This window comes from Myotis lucifugus, unplaced genomic scaffold (assembly GCF_000147115.1).
Source record: "Myotis lucifugus unplaced genomic scaffold, Myoluc2.0 scaffold_2, whole genome shotgun sequence".
Lineage (NCBI taxonomy): Eukaryota > Metazoa > Chordata > Mammalia > Chiroptera > Vespertilionidae > Myotis > Myotis lucifugus.
Genome location: NW_005871050.1, coordinates 29,955,011 through 29,974,362, shown reverse-complemented (window position 1 = coordinate 29,974,362; position 19,352 = coordinate 29,955,011). Strand labels below are relative to the sequence as shown.

The window sequence follows — 19,352 nt, the reverse complement described above, 5'->3', positions numbered from 1 at the left end:
GAAAGTTAGTCAATTACACAATCGTAAACCCTAATGTTTATTGGCACTTACCACAATAACTATAATGTAGATGCCATTTTAATTATCCCCTTTCTACAAATAATGAAACTGGGGTCCAGAAAGTTTAAGTGGTGGTACCAAAATTTAAACTCATGCTCTGGTACTAGTAGCCATGTACATCATTGGTTTTATTATATATAATCTTTCTACTGAAGTTATTTAAAAGTTAGGAAAAACAGAAAACAACTCATGAAAATTTAAGCAAAAGTGAATTTTTAGAATTATATTAAAGGTTCAGAGAACCAACAGGAAACTAGACAACAGAACTAGGAATGACCAGAAGTGTTGGTGTAGCATAATACTGACATTTTGTTTCCCTAGTCCTCAGACACTTTCATTGATTTTTATTTTGGTGCCAACCTCTCAATCTAGATAACGACTTGAGATTGTTTCTGTAGCATTATATTCATTTCATACCATTCAGGAATTAAGTAATTTGCCAAAGTGTCCAGAGCCAATAAATTATAAAACTAAGGTATTAAACTCAGGCTCTTCTGACTCCCAAATTCACACTTGTGATGTTAGACCAGTTCTTTGAGGAAAAAAAATTAGACACTGAGATATGCAGAAAATAAAAGGAGCAACATCATAAGGATTTTTTTCTTAACATAGGCTCACAATCATCAAAGAACAAGCCTGTTTTGTGGGCAGTAGATAGAAATGACAGCTGCTACAATGGGATGGGGGTAGGGAGGTGCAGACTGAGACAAGCCCTTGCAACATCATAGCTTGCAAAGTTAATAATTTGTAAGAAAATAAGACAAATAAGTGATAGGAGGAACAAAAATCAACTTAGACTGTGTGGGGGCGTTTTATCTCAAGTTCTGAGAAGTGTGGTATATCAAACAAAAAGAGTAACCCTTATTTCTCCAACCTGCAGAAACGAACTATTATATCTGAATTGCTATACTTTCCTTCTTACCTGCTTTATTGTTCTCCATGGTACTTATCACCATGTAAGACCTGATATATTTTACTTATTTAGTTCATTTTCTATCTCTCCACATTTGGAATATAAACTCCATTAATATTTTTGTTTTGTTTTGTTGGAAAATATTTTGGAACATGGTAAGTTCTCCATTAATGTCTATTGAATGAATGAGTGAATGAATGCATCATCAAGAAGTTCTGTGATCCCCTCCCTTCTGATGGAGATGTAGAGGCTCTGATACCAAGTTCCAAATTTACAACTAGCATCTTAGAAACTCATGGCTCCTTCTAAAAACCCGATGAAGCTTTCTGATTGCTTTTGTTTAGTGCTTTTTATTTACTTTTTGGGTGGCCACCTGCTGCAGCAGAAAATTTGGAAAGGTTCCATTACTGCTGGCACTGTCCTTTCTCCTACTATTTACATGGAAATGAGTATGGGCCTAGCCAAGAGCAAAGGCTCGGGAATGAGATGACCTGGGTGAGAATCCTGGTTTCAACACTAGAAAGTCATGTGCTTTGGGGAAAGTACCTTAAGACCTGAGCCTTGCTTTCTCTAAGCAGCTGGGAGAAAGGGGAAGCCTGGGCAGGTGAGATCTGAGAGAAAGAAAAACTTTTAACTCCCATGAAAATTAGTAATTCAATCTCTTTAATTATTATAGGAATATTCATATTTTATATTTTTCTTGAGTTATTTTTATAGATTTTTTTCTTTTTGAAACACCTCAAGTTTATTAATTTATTAGTAGTATATATATATGATTCTTAGCCAGAATGTGAAGCTGAAGGGTTGCTCTCATACTGGAAAATCAACTACATAATACATTACAGTATGTGCAAATGTGTACATTGAAAAACTCTGCAAAAGTTTAATCAAAACCTGCTTTCAGTTTATTAAATAATTTCTCATGGATAATAAAGACCATTATAAACTTTTGAACAATAATAGATACAGAGGCAGAGCTGCCTCAAACTGATTGTCAAACTGCAGCGGGAAGGCCAGGGAGGGTTGGGGGGCAGGAGGGAGGGGGGTAAGAGATCAACCGAAGGACTTGTATGCATGCATATAAGCATAACCAATGGACGTAAGACACTGGGGGTTAGGGGGGGCCAGGGGATTGTCAAGGGCGGGGAAGAAAAAAAAGGACACATATGTAATACCCTTTGTAATACTTTAAGCAAAATAAATAAATAAATAAATAAATAAATAAAAAATAAATAAATAAATAAAAAAGAATACTTGCGGGAGGTACAGCAACCTCATGACCAAGTCATCTCTTCAGAATTAATTCTTATAAAGGCAGTTTTGATTACGTTGATCCAAGTTATGTGGGGGTGGCAGGATGGGTAAAGGCAAAGTTTTATTTTTAGTTTCCCCAAATGCTGTTTCACTTTAATTAGGAGGGCTTGGGAGTACCCAAGAATTATCTTTCAGAGAATTTCTGCCATATGAGTAGTGTTCCTGAAAGTTTGAACAGTTATGAGGAATAGGTCTCTCATTATCTGCCCATGATTGGATAATTGCTTTCTCTGATAAAATCTTTACATCTCCTGGTAAAGGGGGAGATGTGGTATGACAAAGAGTTTTGCCATTTGGTGAGAGAGGGGGGTATCTTTTGTATGTTGCCGTGAAATTCATCAAGTGCAGTTTTATGCTTTCTTTCCCAAGGTCTTCCATGAATCCTACAGGGGCACAGGACCTTTATGTGTGAAGTTGACTAGTATGAGACTGAAGCCAAAGCAGAAACTGGGTAGGCTGTGAACATACTATATACTAGAGGCTCGGTGCACAAAAATTTGTGCACTCGGGGGGGTCCCTCAGCCCGGCCTGTGCCCTCTTGCAGTCTGGGACCCCTCGGGGGATGTCCACTTGCTGGCTTAGGCCCGCTCCCCGGAAGATGGGGCCTAAGCTGGCAGTCAGACATCCCTCTGGCAGCCCAGGAGCCCTTGGCGGATGTCCACTTGCCAGCGGGGCGCAGGCCTAAGCTGCAGTCGGACATCCTTAGCACTGCTGAGGAGGTGGGAGAGGCTCCTGCCACCACCGCTGTGCTGGCACCTGGCAGCGTGGCTTGTGGCTGAGCAGAGCTCCCCCTGTGGGAGCGCACTGACCACCAGGGGGCAGCTCTTGCATTGAGCGTCTGGACCCTAGTGGTTAGTGTGTGTCATAGTGACCAGTCATTTCCAGTCGTTCTGCTGTTAGGATCAATTTGCATATTACCCTTTTATTATATAGGATAGAGGCCTGGTGCATGGGTGGGGAGCAGCTGGTTTGCCCTGAAGAGTGTCCTGGATCAGGGTGGGGGGTCCCACTGGGATGCCTGGCCAGCCTGGGTGAAGGACTGATGACTGTTTGCAGGCTGACCACACCCCCTTCAGGGTGGGGGTCCCCACTGGGGTGTCTGGCCAGCCTGGATGAGGGGCTGATGGCTGTTTGCAGGCTGGCCAAGCCCCCCAGCGGGGACCCTCACCCCATGGGGGTGTGGCCAGCCTGGGTGAGGGGATGAGAGCTGTTTTCAGGCTGGCCACGCCCCCCAGCCACCCAAGCTCCCAGCCTTTCCTTTTTTTCTTTTTTTCTTTTTTCTGGTATTTATTTACCTTCTATAATTGAAACTTTGTTGCCTTGAGCAAAGCCCAGGTCTGGCTGGAAGCCTGGGTTGCCAGCCCCTCCTTGAGTGGAGGCCATGGCCGGCTGGAAACAGGTATCTGCGATTTATTTATCTTCTATAATTAAAACTTTGTAGCCTTGAGCTGAGCTGAGGGCCAGCCAGGGCAGGCAGGAAGCTTGGCTTCCTCCATTGCAGGGGGCAACCCAAGCCTCCTGCTTGCTCCAGCTTCATGGCTGCTGCCATCTTAGTTGGGTTAATTTGCATACACGCTCCTGATTGGCTGGTGGGTGTGGCTGGTGGGCATGGCTTGAGCATAGCAGAGGGATAGTTAATTTGCATGTTTCTCTTTTATTATATAGGATACTTTGGCTTATCAAACTCATTTGATGAGATTTTGATAAGATACGATAGCTTAGTTGCTCTTCAAGCTTTTGGCTGGAATCAGTGGTTTCTGGCAAACATGGACTTGCCTTTCTTTATCGCAGTTGGGGTTTTCAGTTTTCTTAGTAGTTCAGCTTGTACTTGAGTCACCAGATGTAAATTAGACATTTCTCTCTTCAGTTCCCAGTATACATTTTGCACATTATCACTTGAAATGCTTAGTCTTTGGAGATCTCTGCTCTGCAGATTGTCTTCCTGAGATGGATCCTTTGTTTGGCTTTTTGTAGCTCTATTCTGAGATTGTTACATTCTTTCTTCATCAGTTCTAGTTCTTGTTCTAAGCCATGGATCTTCAAGTCACAACTCAACTTTTCCACCTCCCAGTTTGATGAAGGTGGATTTAAATTCCTTATCACCTGCTGAGTTTACACCTCTGTTCTTAGCTGGAGGAGTTCTACTTCTTTAGACTGCAGCTGTTCATTCAATACTTTCAAAGATTCAGAGTTGTCTTTATTCATTTTATCCAACTTGCTCTTTAAATTATCTCTATCAATGCAAACCTCTCGATATGCATGGTAGGCCTTATTTACTTGTTCTCATCCCACAGAACTTGTTTCTTCATCTAATAAAGTGCCTGTAAGCTTTTCTTACAAAAATCTTATTCTTTTCTTTAGGAAAGAGTTCTCTTTTTCTGAATCCTTGAGTTGTTTTTTGATGTCTTCATATGCAGTGACAGGGGCAAAATGTGAAGCAACAGACTCATCTGAATATGTTGAGACCAGAGTCACTGTATCTCTCCTATGGGCTTTTTCATGATTTAGAATGCAGATATTATCTTCTACCAGTGTATCCATGACAGCCCGAGTCAGGCTACATAGTGCGCAGCTGAGTTTCGATTCCCCAGCGTTAGGAAACGGGTCACCAGGGATCACCACGGGCTTCCGATTTCCTCGAAGACACTGCCACTTCCCCAGCAAAGGCCTCTGTTCCGGGTACACCATGGAGGAATTCCCATTGCTTTGGCCTCGGCTGCACCAGGACTGATCAGTGGGCTGGGGCCCGGAGGATCGGGAAGGAGTCTATTTTTTATAGATTTTTATCTTTCTGGAAAATTTTCACTTTATCTAGGTAATCTAATTATTGGCATACCATATGAATAAGGTATAGTATCCTCTTTATAATCCTTTTTTTGTTCCCCTAAGGTCTGTAGTAATGTCTCCACTATCACTTCTGATTTCAGTAATTTGGTTATTTTCTCTTGGTCAGTCTACCTAGTGCATGCAGGTCAATACGGTTGATCTTTTCAAACAACTAACTTTTGTTTTTGTTAATCCTATCTAGTGTTTTGCTATTCTTAATTTTCTTTATCCGTAATCTCATATTTATTATTTCTTTTTATTTTGTTTGCTTCTAGTTTCATTTTCTGTTATTTTTCTAGTTTCATAAAATGGAAGGTTAGATTATTGAGATAATTTTTCTTTTTAATCTTGGTGTTTACAGGTATATATTTTCCTCTAAGTAATGTTTTTGCAACATCTCATAAGTATTGGTATGCCAGTTTTTCTTATTTTATCTCAAAGTATTTTCTAATTTCTCTTATGATTTTTTTCTTTAGCCCATTTGTTTTTTAATAGTGTAATGTTTAATTTTCACATATTTCTGTGATTTCCAGATTTTCTTATGTTATTGATTTGTAGCTGTATTCCTGTGAGGTCAGATAAGATACTTTATATGATTTCAATATTTTTAAATGTATTGAGACAAATTTTATTGGTTAACACATGGTCTATCCTGTAATAGGTTCTATGGGTACATGAGGAAAAACTTATGGTCTGCTGTCCTCGAGTGGTGTGTTCCATATATATCTGTTACGTCTACCTGCTTTACAGATTTATTTACACCTTCAATTTCCTGCTGGTATTTTGTTTAGCTGTTCTATCCAGTAGTGAATATGGGGTATTATACCCTCCAACTATTATTGTTGAATTGCTTGTTTCTTCCTTGAAATCTGTCTGTTTTTGCCTCATATATTTTGGACTCTACTGTCAGGTGCATATATGTTTACAATTATTATATTTTTTATTAATTGAAATTTTATTATATAATGTCATTTTGTTCTTGTAATAGTTTGTCTAGTAATAGTATAGATACACCAGCTCTCTTTCAGTTACTATTTGTTTGGAATGTCTTTTTCTTCCTTTTACTTTCAACCTACTTGTATATATGCATCTAAAATGAGTTTTTTTGTTGGATTATGATTTTTACTTATTCTGTCCAACTCTGCCTTGTAATTGGAGAAATAAAAAGTGCCATCAATGGTAACTGGATAAAATAAATCAGTATTAATGTGTTTTTTGTTTGTAACACCTCTTTTTGCTTATATGATTTAAAAGACAACTACAAAGCCCTAGCCTGTTAGCTCAGTGGGTAGAGCATCGGTCTGAAAATCAAAGGGTCCCAGGTTCAATTCCTGTCAAGGGAACATACCTTGGTTGCCGTCTCCTCCCCTGCCCATGCCCTGGTCAGGGGCACGTGCAGGAGGTAACCAATCAATGTGTTTCTCTCACATCGATATTTCTCTCTGTTTTTCCCTCTCTCTTCCACTCTCTCTAAAAATCAATAGAAAAATATCCTTGGGTGAGAAAAACAAAAGACAATTACAAAAACCAATATTACAAATATATAATTATAAGCACCTTATGTATAAAAATAAAGATATAATTTCTGGCAATAACACTATTGGGAGAGAGATATGTATGAACAAAGTTTTTTTTATATGATATTGAAATTAGTATAAATTAAGATGTTAATCATAAACTCAGGGCAACAACTAAGAAAATAACTAAAAAACATACAGCTTGGTAAATGACAAGAATAATAAAATGATATGGAGAAGATATCTATTTATTTAAAAAGAAGGCAATAATTGATTAATTGAGGAACAAATAAATAAACGACATATTAAAAAAACTTAGCCAAACCGGTTTGGCTCAGAGGATAGAGCGTCGGCCTGCGGACTGAAAGGTCCCAGGTTCGATTCCGGTCAAGGGCATGTACCTTGGTTGCGGGCACATCCCCAGTAGGAGGTGTGCAGGAGGCAGCTGGTCGATGTTTCTCTCTCATCGATGTTTCTAACTCTTTGTTCCTCTCCCTTCCTCTCTGTAAAAAAATCAATAAAATATATTTTAAAAAAAAATTTATAGATGTAAGGCCTTTCTCATCAGTAATTACATTATACATAAATGGCTTCAGGTCATGATCCACTAAGGGCAAACACTTCTGCCATGAAACCCAGAAAGAGTCCCATACTATATAATAAAAGACTAATATGCAAATTGTCCCGTTGGGAGTTTGACCGATCAGGAGTTCGACTGTTCATTATGACGTGCACTGACCACCAGGGGGCGGCACAAAATGAAGGAAGGCCATGGCTGGGGGAAGGAAGGCCACGATCAAGCCTGTTCACTATCCAGGCCTAGGGACTCTACCTGCATATGCACCAGGCCTCTAGTTGAACTATAAGCTATGGATGCTGTCTGGACATTTCAGGATTCTTTTGTTCAGGGTATTGAAGGCAAGAAAAGAAATCATCATCATTTGTGGTCATCCTTCAGACAAAAAAAATGAATCCCTGCCCAAAATTTGATTCTCTCCTCAGCACCAAAGAAGGGAATACTCTAGTTTTCTTATCACCTTGCCTATATGTAGGGCACAAGGGGAAGAGGGAGATGTGAGTCTTAAAAGATGTCAGCAATCAAATATAACTTACACTCATATTCCATTGGTGAGAATTTAGTTTTATGACTACATCTGACTTCAAGCGATGCTAAGAAATGTAGTATAGCATTGAATCTATGTGGCAGTAATTCTATCACAATAGAAAAAGATAGAGTTGATGAATTCTTTATGATTAATAACACTACTCTCTTGTACTCTGTTCCCCCTTAAGTTTTTCCCTTTTATTCTAAAAAGTTATTCATAGGTTTTTCCTTCTGTGAAAACATTTGTTTCTTCCTTTCCACTCCATCCTTTATAACATTTATTTATTTTTCTTGTTTTACTTCATTTTTTTCTATAGTTATTTTATGGACAATATTATAAGTTTAAGGAAATGATCTTTTATTCTTAGTAGGCTAAAATGAGTTGAGATTGATAAGGTTAATAGTGGTAGTCCTTCAAGAGCTAGCCACAGGAATGAATGATTTGAATGAGGTTTAGTCTACAATGAGATATATGAATTATTTGAAGGTCAGTGTCTTGGTAATTCCTGATTATCCCCTGGAGACACTGATATTCCTCCCAGAACAACCTCTGATCCAACTCATTTGGGGAGGTTTAGTAAGGGGCCTGTATGGCATTTACTCTGGCTTCTGGAGGTAAGGTCTAAGCTAGAGAACATAAATGTGCAAACTAGGACACCCACACTACAACCTTTGTTCTGACACCAGCCCACTGTCTGATTTTGACCAAAAGGAATAACAACTAATATTTACAAGGCTTTCTATCAGATGCCTGGCTCTTTGATGAGCACATTACACATTTTGCAGCATGGAATGTTTACAAAACCCTGATGACATGGATATTATTAGTGTTCCAATTTTACAGATCAAGAAAATAAGATATGCAGGCTTTAGTACTTCGTCCAAGATCACAAAACAGTAGAGTAACAGAGCCAGGATTGTAATATAACTTCAGTGAAACCAAACTCCATGTTAGCAATGAATTTTCTGTACCACAAGTCACTTTTCTTCTTTGGATTTCCAATTTCTTATCCAGAAAGCCAAAATATAAACCATGCAAAGAATAAGCAAGCCTCCATTCAAATGGATCTAATAAGAAAACACTAGAATGTTTGTGGGCTATATACTTTTCTAGACAAACATATTTATTTTGATCTTTAAGCACAATATCTGAATATATATATATATATATATATATATATATTATTATTATTATTTTCCTGTCACTGAAGAGTTTCACCTTATAGCTAGAATTTCAACACCACATCCTTAACACTCACTATCCTGTTTATGTGTAGTGAATTATAATACTAGGGCTTTAAAAACAAATTATCTAAGGTGAAATCTAGTTTGATCATTGGGTGTAGGATAGCATGCACAGGCAAGGTAAGGAGAGGTTGTGGAAGGATTTAAGGATAGGGAGATATTAAACTTTGGTAAAAGTAGACAAAAAGACAGACTAATTAGGATATTTGTGCTTGAGTGATGTGGGACAGGGGTGGAACATTTGCAAAGGAGTCTGATTACAAAGGAAGGGTTATGAGATATTATATAAATGGATGACTATCTTTCTCTACTCCAAGCTTATAAATTAGCAATTAGGAAATTTTTTGAGGAAGAAGTAGGCTTGTATTGAAAAATTCATCTTGATCTCTCTTGTTCTTTTGTCCCAGGCGTTTTAAGTCACAAAAGCCATATTTCTAGTGGTAGCTCTCATTCTGTGACTCAGTCCTATAGTGGAAGCACATTTTTACAATTCACTGATGGCAGTTCTGATAAGTACACAAATAATTGTTCTGATGGTATGGAAAGAAGGTGGTTGAGATGTTCATATATAATCTACTATATTTGCATTGCTTTATATTCATTGACCTTATTATGAGAATACTGGAATATAAAAACCTGATTTGTATTTCAACTATTCTCTAGAAGGCAGAAGAGGGGTCATTTGCCAATGCAGTCAAATTCCTTGGAGCTAAATAACTGGAGATATTTCTGATAAAGTGGAATGCATTGACATGGGCATGCCTTCCTTTGCTTCAGATAATGAGTTACTCATTGACTATCTAAATATTTGGTCATGAGTGTGGCCTTTTACACACCCAATGCAGCTCAGCTAGGATCCAGTCTCTACCCCTGCCCAAAGGAAAGCACATCCAACCCACATAATCATATCAGGCTATACTGTTTATTTCTCATTGCAATAGGTACAAGTAATTAGCTAACAGCCTCTTTCCAAACTACACTTTCGTTGGGTCCACAACTTTCCCTAGAAAGAGAATGCTCCTGGTGTTTTTCTCCAAAATTAGTAATAGGAAAGATCTATCTAATTTGATGATAGGGCGTAGGAGAGTTATCTCAGCCTGATCCAGAAATATGACTTCAGGGACAGCTACAGCTTCGGATCCCTTTTCACCAATGTGCAGCACAGCCTTGTGGGCAGCCTGTAGAGGGAGAACAAACACTGCTGATCCCCTCAAGACACAGTAATAGTCTTTGGAATGGTTTTGAAGCAATCCATGAGAATTAAAAAGGTACTACTCCTTTACCATACTATGTTGATGTTGCTTGAATATGAAGGCTACTTGGTTAAATGTAATTAAGAAATATCTGGTTATTCTCCATGGCTTTCTGCCTCTATAAGTCGAGAGAGAGAGAGAGAGAGAGAGAGAGAGAGAGAGAGAGAGAGAGAGAGAAACAACAACGTGTGAAAGAAACCTTAATCAGTTGCCTCCTATAGGTGCCAGGACCTGAGATCAAACCCAAACCAGATACCCTTTGGTGCACATGACACTCCAACAAACTGAGCCACACTGTCCAGGGCTATAAATCACTTCTTAAGCTTTCCCCTGCCTTCACCATTTCCTCCATAACTGTATCTCATCAGTTCTGATCATTAAGTTCTTCCATAAGAATCGTTAGGACATGAAGGTCAGGGATGGAAGTAACTCTTACAGTAACTTGTTTAGGAGTAACAACAATGACTCTGGGGTGAATCTGACCTAAGAAGAGTAATTCTGGCTCTTTATGCTTCAGAATCCTCATTGATTAACTCACTCTCACTGGACCTTCCAGATCATACATTCAGAAGCTCTAGTCCACCAACTTACTTTGGAAAGTTTAAGACCATTGTCCTCTGTGAGTTCAGAAAAATCTGCATTGTCAGCAAAGGCATCTTGGATGCCCATCTTCAGAAGAATGGTTCCAAGGTCATATGTGGAAGAAATGGAAAACTTTGGAACAAACAAGTCAATCCACCTGTGGGGGGAGGAGGTGGGAACACATGTCTATCAGCACACTAAACTCATGATTCCCTTCCTCTCTTTGTTGACATGGTATTATATTGAACTCTGATCCTCCCCTAGATATTGACAACCATTGCTATGTAAGTTAATACATGGCACCAAAACCATAGAAGTTATCCTGGAAGGAATATACTTTGGATCAGCCAACATTGGACTGCAGCACTAGAAGGAGGGAGATATGATTCACTTATAATCAAGAAGAAACATATCTGGCGTGTTGCCCAAGGTTGGGGGGGCCAATGGCATGAATTTCAATGGATAGTAAAAGCACATGGATAATTTTATTGTTTTCCATCTCACTCCCAGCCCAGTATGGCTATCCATCCACATCTTAACGTAAATCCTATCCTTCCCCAAAACTCTAGTTGGCCTCTGGGAAAGCATCAATTTACTTGCTGGCTGACTTCAAAGAGTTAATTTTATCTTTGTAGCCCTAACTTCCTCATTTGAAAAATGCATATAATACTATTGTTTTCACTTGTTTGTTGATGTGCTTGGATGAAATGAAGTATGTAAAGTGCCCAGCAAAAGAGCTGGCACAGATCATCTTCTCAGTATATTTTTGCATTCATCACACAACTGTTAAGTACTTCAGTGTGATTTTCCTGTCTTTGAGTTTCTGCTGAACTCAATCTTACCTGTACCATTATGCCCACCCTCAACTTTCCACATCATCTAAGATGTTTACCCCTTTTGTAGTAAGCGATTCCACTTCTTCAGTGTTTTAGATGACATGGCCCCTTCCACCCACTCCATCTGGCCCTCTTTGGGAAGGACAAATAGTGCCAGAGCATTCTTGCTATAGTCCATTTGCAGCACCGTACAGTTCAGCTCCGTATCCACCAGGTGATAGTATTGCTCTGTCTGGTGCATCATGGGCACTTGCACTGTTGTAGTCTTGTCCACTAAGAAGCTGGAACCCTCTTCTGTCTTGGATGGATCAAAAGGATTTGCCCACCGGGCTTGAAATACAGAAAGACAAAAGTTGTTTGTTTTAAACCAGTATTAGTATCAGTGTGAGCTTTTCCATCAGCCATCTTATCTAATATTTAAGACCACCACAGAGGTAAGTACCTACTTTTAACCAATTTGACAAGTGAGTAACTAAGGTTCATGGAGAGAAGGTGTCTTTACATGATCTCATTGCTAGCCAATGGCAGAGCCAAGAGTCACACCCAGGAATGTTGAACTATACATTCAACAGATGTCCCATCTGTGTTCAAAACCACTATACTTACACTAAACCCATCAGAGCCACAGTTTTCTCTTCCATAAAAAGTTTTAAGGACATCCAACACACAGGGTGAAATGAGACAAAAGATCTGTTCTGCTGTTTTATCTGTCTACAAGTGTGTGGCTTGTGGCCAAGAATTGTTCACTCCTCCACCAAATGTGGCTGACATGTGCTTTAGAACCAGGAGATATCATTTTCGCACAGCACCTTCAGAAAAGAGTCACATGATTCTTGTTGTTACAAGCACCAGCTTTAGAATCAGACCACCTTGGTTAGGAATAACAGCTCTGAAAGTTATTAATTCTGTGAACTTGGGCACTTGTAGGGATGAGATGAGACAATGTGTGTAAACCACACACATAGCATGATGCTTGATACATAGTGAGTGCATAGTATATGATAGAAGTATGTATGTAACATGCCAAAAAATGCACAGCAAAATCACAAAATCTTTTGGAAACCATAATTCTCTAGTTATATGTGAGCAGGATGATCATATCATTGTCACTAACTTCTCTGAAAGTGCTCTTTCCCTAGAAAATTCCTGGTCTCACCCACAGAGCTATGTGTTCCTCCTGAAAGATCCAAAACTACACACAGCTATGTCTGGTAGAGCCGATCACTATGGTAGGAAACCTACTGATGCTAGTGCGAAGAGACCATGAGCTCCTCCTAGTGCCGTACCAAATTATCAGAACACTGAAGTTGAAATGGACATCTTAGCCTTACCTTTAAAGTGAATATAGTTCACCAGGACCATGATAGTGTTTGGTTTGAGGTCTTGGATAAGACCAACAACTTTCCCTTTAGTTTTCTTCTCCACATGACTATTGACTGCCTGCTGGGCTGCAGAAACATTGGAGAAGTTGGTAGAAAAGACTTCAGTCTCATACAGGTTTTTTACATCATCCAAGAACTTTGGTGATGGTTTCATCTGCTTCCCAATAAAGAGAGCATTTCCCATCTGTAATTCCAGCTCCTTCTTTGGAAAATTCAGTGAACAGATCAGGTGCTGAAAGCCCTGCTGGATCTCTGCTGTTGTGGTATCTGTGAGGTTATACCCCAAACTTTCCAGAATTTGAGTTTGGGTGCTGGAGCAGGCCCCAATGGAGAGCATGGCCAAAGCTGCAGAAATGCTCACAGGGGAAAATAAAATGTTCCGATCTGGGGTCTCCACAGTGAACCTCCGGTACAGGTTGAATGCAAAGTCAGCATTGATGGATGACATCTTATAGAGAGTGGCATTTTGTTGGGAGGAATGGCAGGTGGTTACTTTGCCTTCAGAGGTGTTAGGTGGTGCACAATGAAGCCCAAGTACCAAGAGAACCAGATAGAGGAACAGTGGCATTTTGGAGGGATGATAATCTATAAGAAATTAGGTTAAAGAACCATTGTGGATCTTAGCTGAATGAAAACTCCGAGCCAGAAACACTTAATAATCACTGATTATGATTAGTAAAACAATATAAAATATTTGATGGCATGCTCACCAAGGGTCGTGTTGAGGTCTCTCTTCCCTGAAAAACTGAAGAAAAATCTAGGAGCAGGGAGTAGGAGGGGTGGATTGCTGGAGCCATAGAATTAATGGCATAAACTGTCACTCATATGAAAACTCTGAGTAAATTAAATGTAGGAAAATTGAATTACTTCTTATTAGAACCAGAGGCAACCTTTTGGAGAGAGAATCCTCAAATAAACTAGCAGAGTACTCCTTCTGCTTACATTATTTTGTGTAAATTTGAATTTGGGGTATTTTTGATTTAACATTTTTCTTAAGATAAAAATCTGTAAAATGAGATGAGAGAATACCTATACTATTATTTGGATAAAAGACAATAATTTTCACAAGATATATTTAGTTGAAATGGAAGGGTGGTGGTTTATACAGCTGTATACAAGGTCATAAGCTGAAATTAATGTAACACATGGAAGCCACAGGAGTATTTTCAAACAACAGGAAAATAAAAGTATAACATTTTGCATTTCAGATATCTCTCACCATTAGTATCAGCTACAAAATAATCTCTAAGTTGCAAGACATCTTATACCATTATTTTGCACTCATTCATGTTACTTTTTAATTATTAAAGCAGAAACTAGAAATATGATGAGAGATTCGATGAGTCCAAAAGATTACAAGGCTGAGGAGTAAGGAAGTCAGCTGTGGAATCCAACAACCATGGACATGTGTTCAGAAGGAAAATAATCCATGGAGTCAAAGTAATAGTGCTTCCATAGCCCTCAATCCTCTTCCTGAGTGATCTCATCCACTCCCAGGAACACCACACAAAACAATATACTCTAGTCCAGATTGCTTTTCTGTATTCTCAGCCATTTATTCAGCTACCTAATGAATATATTCAACAGAAAGTTGCACACATTCCTTAGTTCAGGATAGTATACTGCTCCTCATCATTTTCTATATTACTCTCTACTGAGACTCCCAAGCAAGAAACCTAGGAGTCATCTGAAGGGCTTCTTTCATTCTCATTTCCCTCATCTAATGAAAGTATTATTTCTTAAATACCAATTAAAACTCCTTTTTCTTTCTTTTTACTGTCACTGACTCAGTTCATGGCCTGAACCCTCCTTATTCAATTTTACTATTCAATCTCCACATTGTCACCAGAGTTCTCTTCCTGTAACAGTCATAGAGGCTGGTAAGAAGTCAGTTATCAGATGACCACTTTAAGACCTTGACCTGTGGAGCTAGGAATTTGGATCCCATGGTTATCTGGGATTCTGACTTGCTGATAGAAATGTTCAAAGTTTCCAAAGAGAAAAAAAAGTACTTACAGCACATAGCAAAGAAGCCACTTGCATCTCTCAGAAAGCAAAATATTTCCATCTTTATAAAGTGTTCTGTATTGCAAAAGTAGAGCAATCTTAGTTATTCATTAACCCCAGCATCAACCCTGGGATGATATTTTCAAAGCCGATGCACTAAACAGAGGCCAAAAGAAGAAAGTAAAAAAAAATGATGTGGATGGAACTTTAAATGATTGCTATGGCTGCCAGATCCTTCATCTATAACAAAAGAGAAAGTATTTTCAGAGCTGGAAGGACCCAGGCTTGAGCTAGGAAATGTGTGTTTTCAGCAGGAAGAATGGAGACCAGGGAAAAAAAGAGCCAAGAGGCAGAAGGACAAAGACTGTTCTCCCTATCAGAGCCAAAAAGTGCTGGGATCATCAGCATTTTGATGGAATGGTGCACATAACGCAGAGGCTGGGTGAGCCTTTCTAACAGGTGCTGTAGAAATCATTTATGTATTGGCTTGGAGGGATGATGTCAAAGTAGCTGGCAATCCTAGACTTCTGATGCTGCACACATCTATATCTGCTAAGGAGGAAACCAGTCTTGTTCTCTGGCCACTAAAATCCCCTGTGCTATCTCCTGGGTTGCAGGACTCCAGAAGGGAATGCAGGAGGAGACAAGGACAGTGGAATAAAATGGTTTCACTGTCCAGTATTCACAGTACTGAGCTGTGTGCTGCAAAGAAGCAATGGGAGCAAAGAGCGCTGGACTCAGGCAGGAAACCTCAGTTCAACCTTGCCTCTCCCAGTTTCCAGCTCCAATAGTAGCAGTATCAGCAGTAGTAGTAGCAGCAACTCCTGCTCATTGAGGATTTATGATGTGATGGGCACGATGTGAAGAATCAAATTCCAGACACTGATTGCTTCAGGACTTCATTAAGGATGTGTATATGTTAAGTGAGGGGCAGGGGTTCAGGAATTTAGGCTGGTTGGAGAGAAGCCTAGACTGCATTCTATGGTGGGATTTGGAGGCCAGATTAAATAGTGCAACTTTACCATGAGGACATTAGAAAGCCTCTGAGGGAGTTTGTCGTCAGTGACTAGACAGAGGGTGATTGTGTTGTGACATTACATCTTCTCAGAGAAACATAGACAGAGCTCCTACTATGTGGAAAGTATCACACTCAGGACTGCGATTTCAGAAGTGATGTTAAATATCAGCCCTGAGCCCAAGGGAACATTCTTACTACCTGACACCCACTGCCCAAACAGCAAAGGGCACACTTCACCTATGGGATGGTCGCTGGAGCATATCCCACAGCACAGCAGTGGAAAGCTCAGATCTCTCAACACCGAATCAGCTCATGCTCTCTCCTGGTGTACCACACACTGTCTGCTCTCTCAGCTGTAGGCAGTTGCTGCAGGAGAAACAGGCAGACAGTCTGGAAAGCAATCTTCCAAGCCTGTGCCCTCTGGTGGCATAGTCAGACAATGGCACAGCATGTTTTCTGCTGCATCTGATTCAGCTGAGCTTTGCTAGCCAGTAGTAACTGCAGGGATCTATTGCTGACATATCAGAAGGGCACCCGTCCCCTGAAGAATCCCTTGTTCTGGAGTCCTGTGCATCTGTCACATCTTGCTACCTAGTATCTGTGTAATCAGGGGCAAGTTACTTAATATCACTGAACCTCAGTTTCCTCATATCTATAGTGGAATAACAATCCCCACATCCTGTGGTTATTGGGAGTATCAAGTGGTATTTAGAGGTGGTGTCTGGAAGCTCCTATGTAGTGCCTTGCACATATCAGAAATCCAGCACCTGGAATTCTCTTCCCCTTCAACTACCAACTTGATTCTCTTCTTCCACCCCAAGTCTCCACAGTCCCTGTACTCCACCCCCACCTCCATTCCTGACTGCTCTTCAGTTCTGTTTTCTGAAAATGCATTCTCCCTAAGATGAAATAGATTAATTGACTCCTAATTTGTAAGATTTTCTTAAAAACACTACTTTCTGATTTGTGTAAAGCTGCTGGAGCTAGCACATTGACTACAGAATATCTAGAAAGTGTAACCATATCAATATATTCGATCAGATCTAAATTACATATCTCCTTCTTGGAATGAAAACATCATAATCCATTCCCACACTTATTTCTCAGACTTTTGTTTTAGAAATTACACAGTTCAAAGTTCAACCGTTTTTGTAATATATAAACTTTTTTTTTACTACCTTTGACAAGATATTTAATTATCCATCCTAGGCTGAGAGTTAATGATGGGATCTGAGTCTAGTTACATGTTTGGAAACATTATTGCATGTGGAATAGTGGCATTAGGAAAACTGGCTTCATATTAAAATTTAGGTTTCACAAGCATGGAAATTCTGGCTATTTAAGCAAGAGAGAAACATCCTAATTGAACAAAGAGAAGAACTGTTCTGTCAGCAAGGGAAGCTCAGTGGGTAGTCTGGGCTTGAGGTGCCTTTAATTATCTCAATTTTCCTATTCTTAAGTTTTCACTTTTTATTTCAGTGACTAACTTTGACAAAAGTGACTAGTCAATGCTGGGAAATCAATTACTTATCAAATTTGGTAATTCACAGGATCAAGTTCTGAGTATAGATTTGGCTAATTTAACCCTCTAGCTGCATTAGATAAGTAATTCTATCTGCATGTTGACTGGCTTCAGTATAGGCTTTGAGCATTTGAGCCAGAAATTTAGGGTTTTCATCATGACATTCTTTTCCTTAAGCATTCTAATGCCATCACAGGCTTTCAGCTCATGGTACAAACTCTGAATTTCTTGAAACCTTCAGCCTTCTCTCCATGGCAGCCATGCCTTCAAAAGGCTCTATATTTCAGAGGACCACTTAATTAGTTGTTTTGTCATTTAATTTAATGTTATGAGTTTTATTTCATTATTTCATCTCATATTCCCCTTCTAGAATACAAATTGGGTTTTAGCTGCCTTTACCCCTACTAGACCAGATAATCAACTTCAAATGTTCTTAATTTCTTTAAATTTTATTGTATAAAAGCAAATACTCATATCAATATCTGTATCAGCCAGAGATTATAGCTCTCTAAACAATAGTAACTGCCATTGGATAACCTTAACAGAAAATGCATTTATTTTCGGTCATAATTCTATGCAAAATTAACAAGATTAAGAAGAGAATCTTGCTCAATTTATGTGGAAGGAGAAGTGGGGACAAAGTTATAAATCTAACCTTGTTTATGGATATTTAATGGCTCATCTGAACCTCCACTGGAGGCAATACAATTGTAAAGCAGGTAATAAAATGATGTAGGGAAGAAGTATGTATACACCCATGCAAGTGGGAACAAAGTATGAAGGTATTTGTGTTCCATGAAATGTTGGCCAAAGAGCAACATCAGCAGAGTAAAGGTTTAACTATTAGGTGGATTAGATGATGCATTCTGTGGAAGTCAGTGGGCATCCCCCCCCTCCCCAATGCTCATCTTTATTTAATGTGTTCACAAAAAATTGTCCATGCCAGCTGGGATGGAGGTTATGCTTGTGCTCAGAAACATGGACCTTCATTTAACATGGATGATCTCACTACAGTTACATTGGATATCAATACAATATGGCACCATTTCTCTGGGATCTAGTGAGCTACGTGGTTTTAGTTTGATTACTATGGGCTACATCTGTCATGGAAGGGACATTGTTTTATTATCACAGGAATAAAAACAGACTTTAAATAGAGCTTCACTTTCCTGAAATGCTTTTGTGAAAGCTACCATCCAAGGAGTTATGAACCATCATATCTATCACCTTACTATTGTACATAGCATCCGTACTGACCAAAAATTTATTTCACACCAAAATATAGCAACGGGCTGATATTCATGAAATTGACAGTTCTGAATATTTTTGCCATCACTGTGAAACAGCTGGCCTAATGGAGAGTAGGATGGCCTTTTGATGACCCAATTAGCAGCCAGCTAGCCCTGGCCACTGTTCTCAGTGGTTAGAGCATTGGCACGCACACTGAATGGGTTGCAGGTTTGATTCCCAGTCAAAAGCACATACCTGGGTTGTAGTTTCAATCTCCCGTCCCAGTCAGGGTACATTTGGGAGACAACCAATTGAAGTGTTTCTCTTACATTGAAGTTTTTCTCTCTCCCTCCTGTCCACTCTCTCTAAAAATCAATGGGAAAAATACACTTGGGTGAAGATTAACAATAACAAAAGAAGCCAGCTAGACATCATCTAGTAGAGAAGGACAATGACCTCTGTCATGTGGTATGTGTTCTAAACCAGCATCCAAGATATGGTACTCTTTCTCCCATAGCTTAGATTCAAAGGATCAAGAATAA

The 19,352-nt window shown here is 39.4% G+C and overlaps 1 protein-coding gene and 1 pseudogene across 1 annotated transcript; both read right to left on the bottom strand.

Moving 5' to 3' along the window:
- Nucleotides 1-2,266: 2,266 nt before the first annotated feature.
- LOC102429445 lies at nt 2,267-4,830 on the bottom strand (annotated as a pseudogene).
- Nucleotides 4,831-9,889: 5,059 nt separating this feature from the next.
- On the bottom strand, nt 9,890-13,611 carry SERPINA7 (serpin family A member 7). The gene is made up of 4 exons (XM_023756907.1): nt 12,983-13,611; nt 11,708-11,981; nt 10,825-10,972; nt 9,890-10,158 (listed from the first exon to the last, which is right to left on the bottom strand). Exons 1-4 carry the CDS (start codon nt 13,599-13,601, stop codon nt 9,955-9,957), a joined length of 1,245 nt encoding a protein of 414 aa, XP_023612675.1. The 5' UTR covers nt 13,602-13,611; the 3' UTR covers nt 9,890-9,954.
- Between the last annotated feature and the right edge of the window lie 5,741 nt (nt 13,612-19,352).

Excerpts from the sequence above, each read along its gene's own strand:
- SERPINA7 (XM_023756907.1), bottom strand. The coding sequence starts at position 13,601 with ATGCCACTGTTCCTCTATCTGGTTCTCTTGGTACTTGGGCTTCATTGT. Across the intron at positions 11,982-12,982 it reads GAACTATATTCACTTTAAAG|CCCGGTGGGCAAATCCTTTT; the intron begins GTAAGGCTAAGA and ends CTGTATTTCAAG. Across the intron at positions 10,973-11,707 it reads AATCGCTTACTACAAAAGGG|GTGGATTGACTTGTTTGTTC; the intron begins GTAAACATCTTA and ends CTCCCCCCACAG.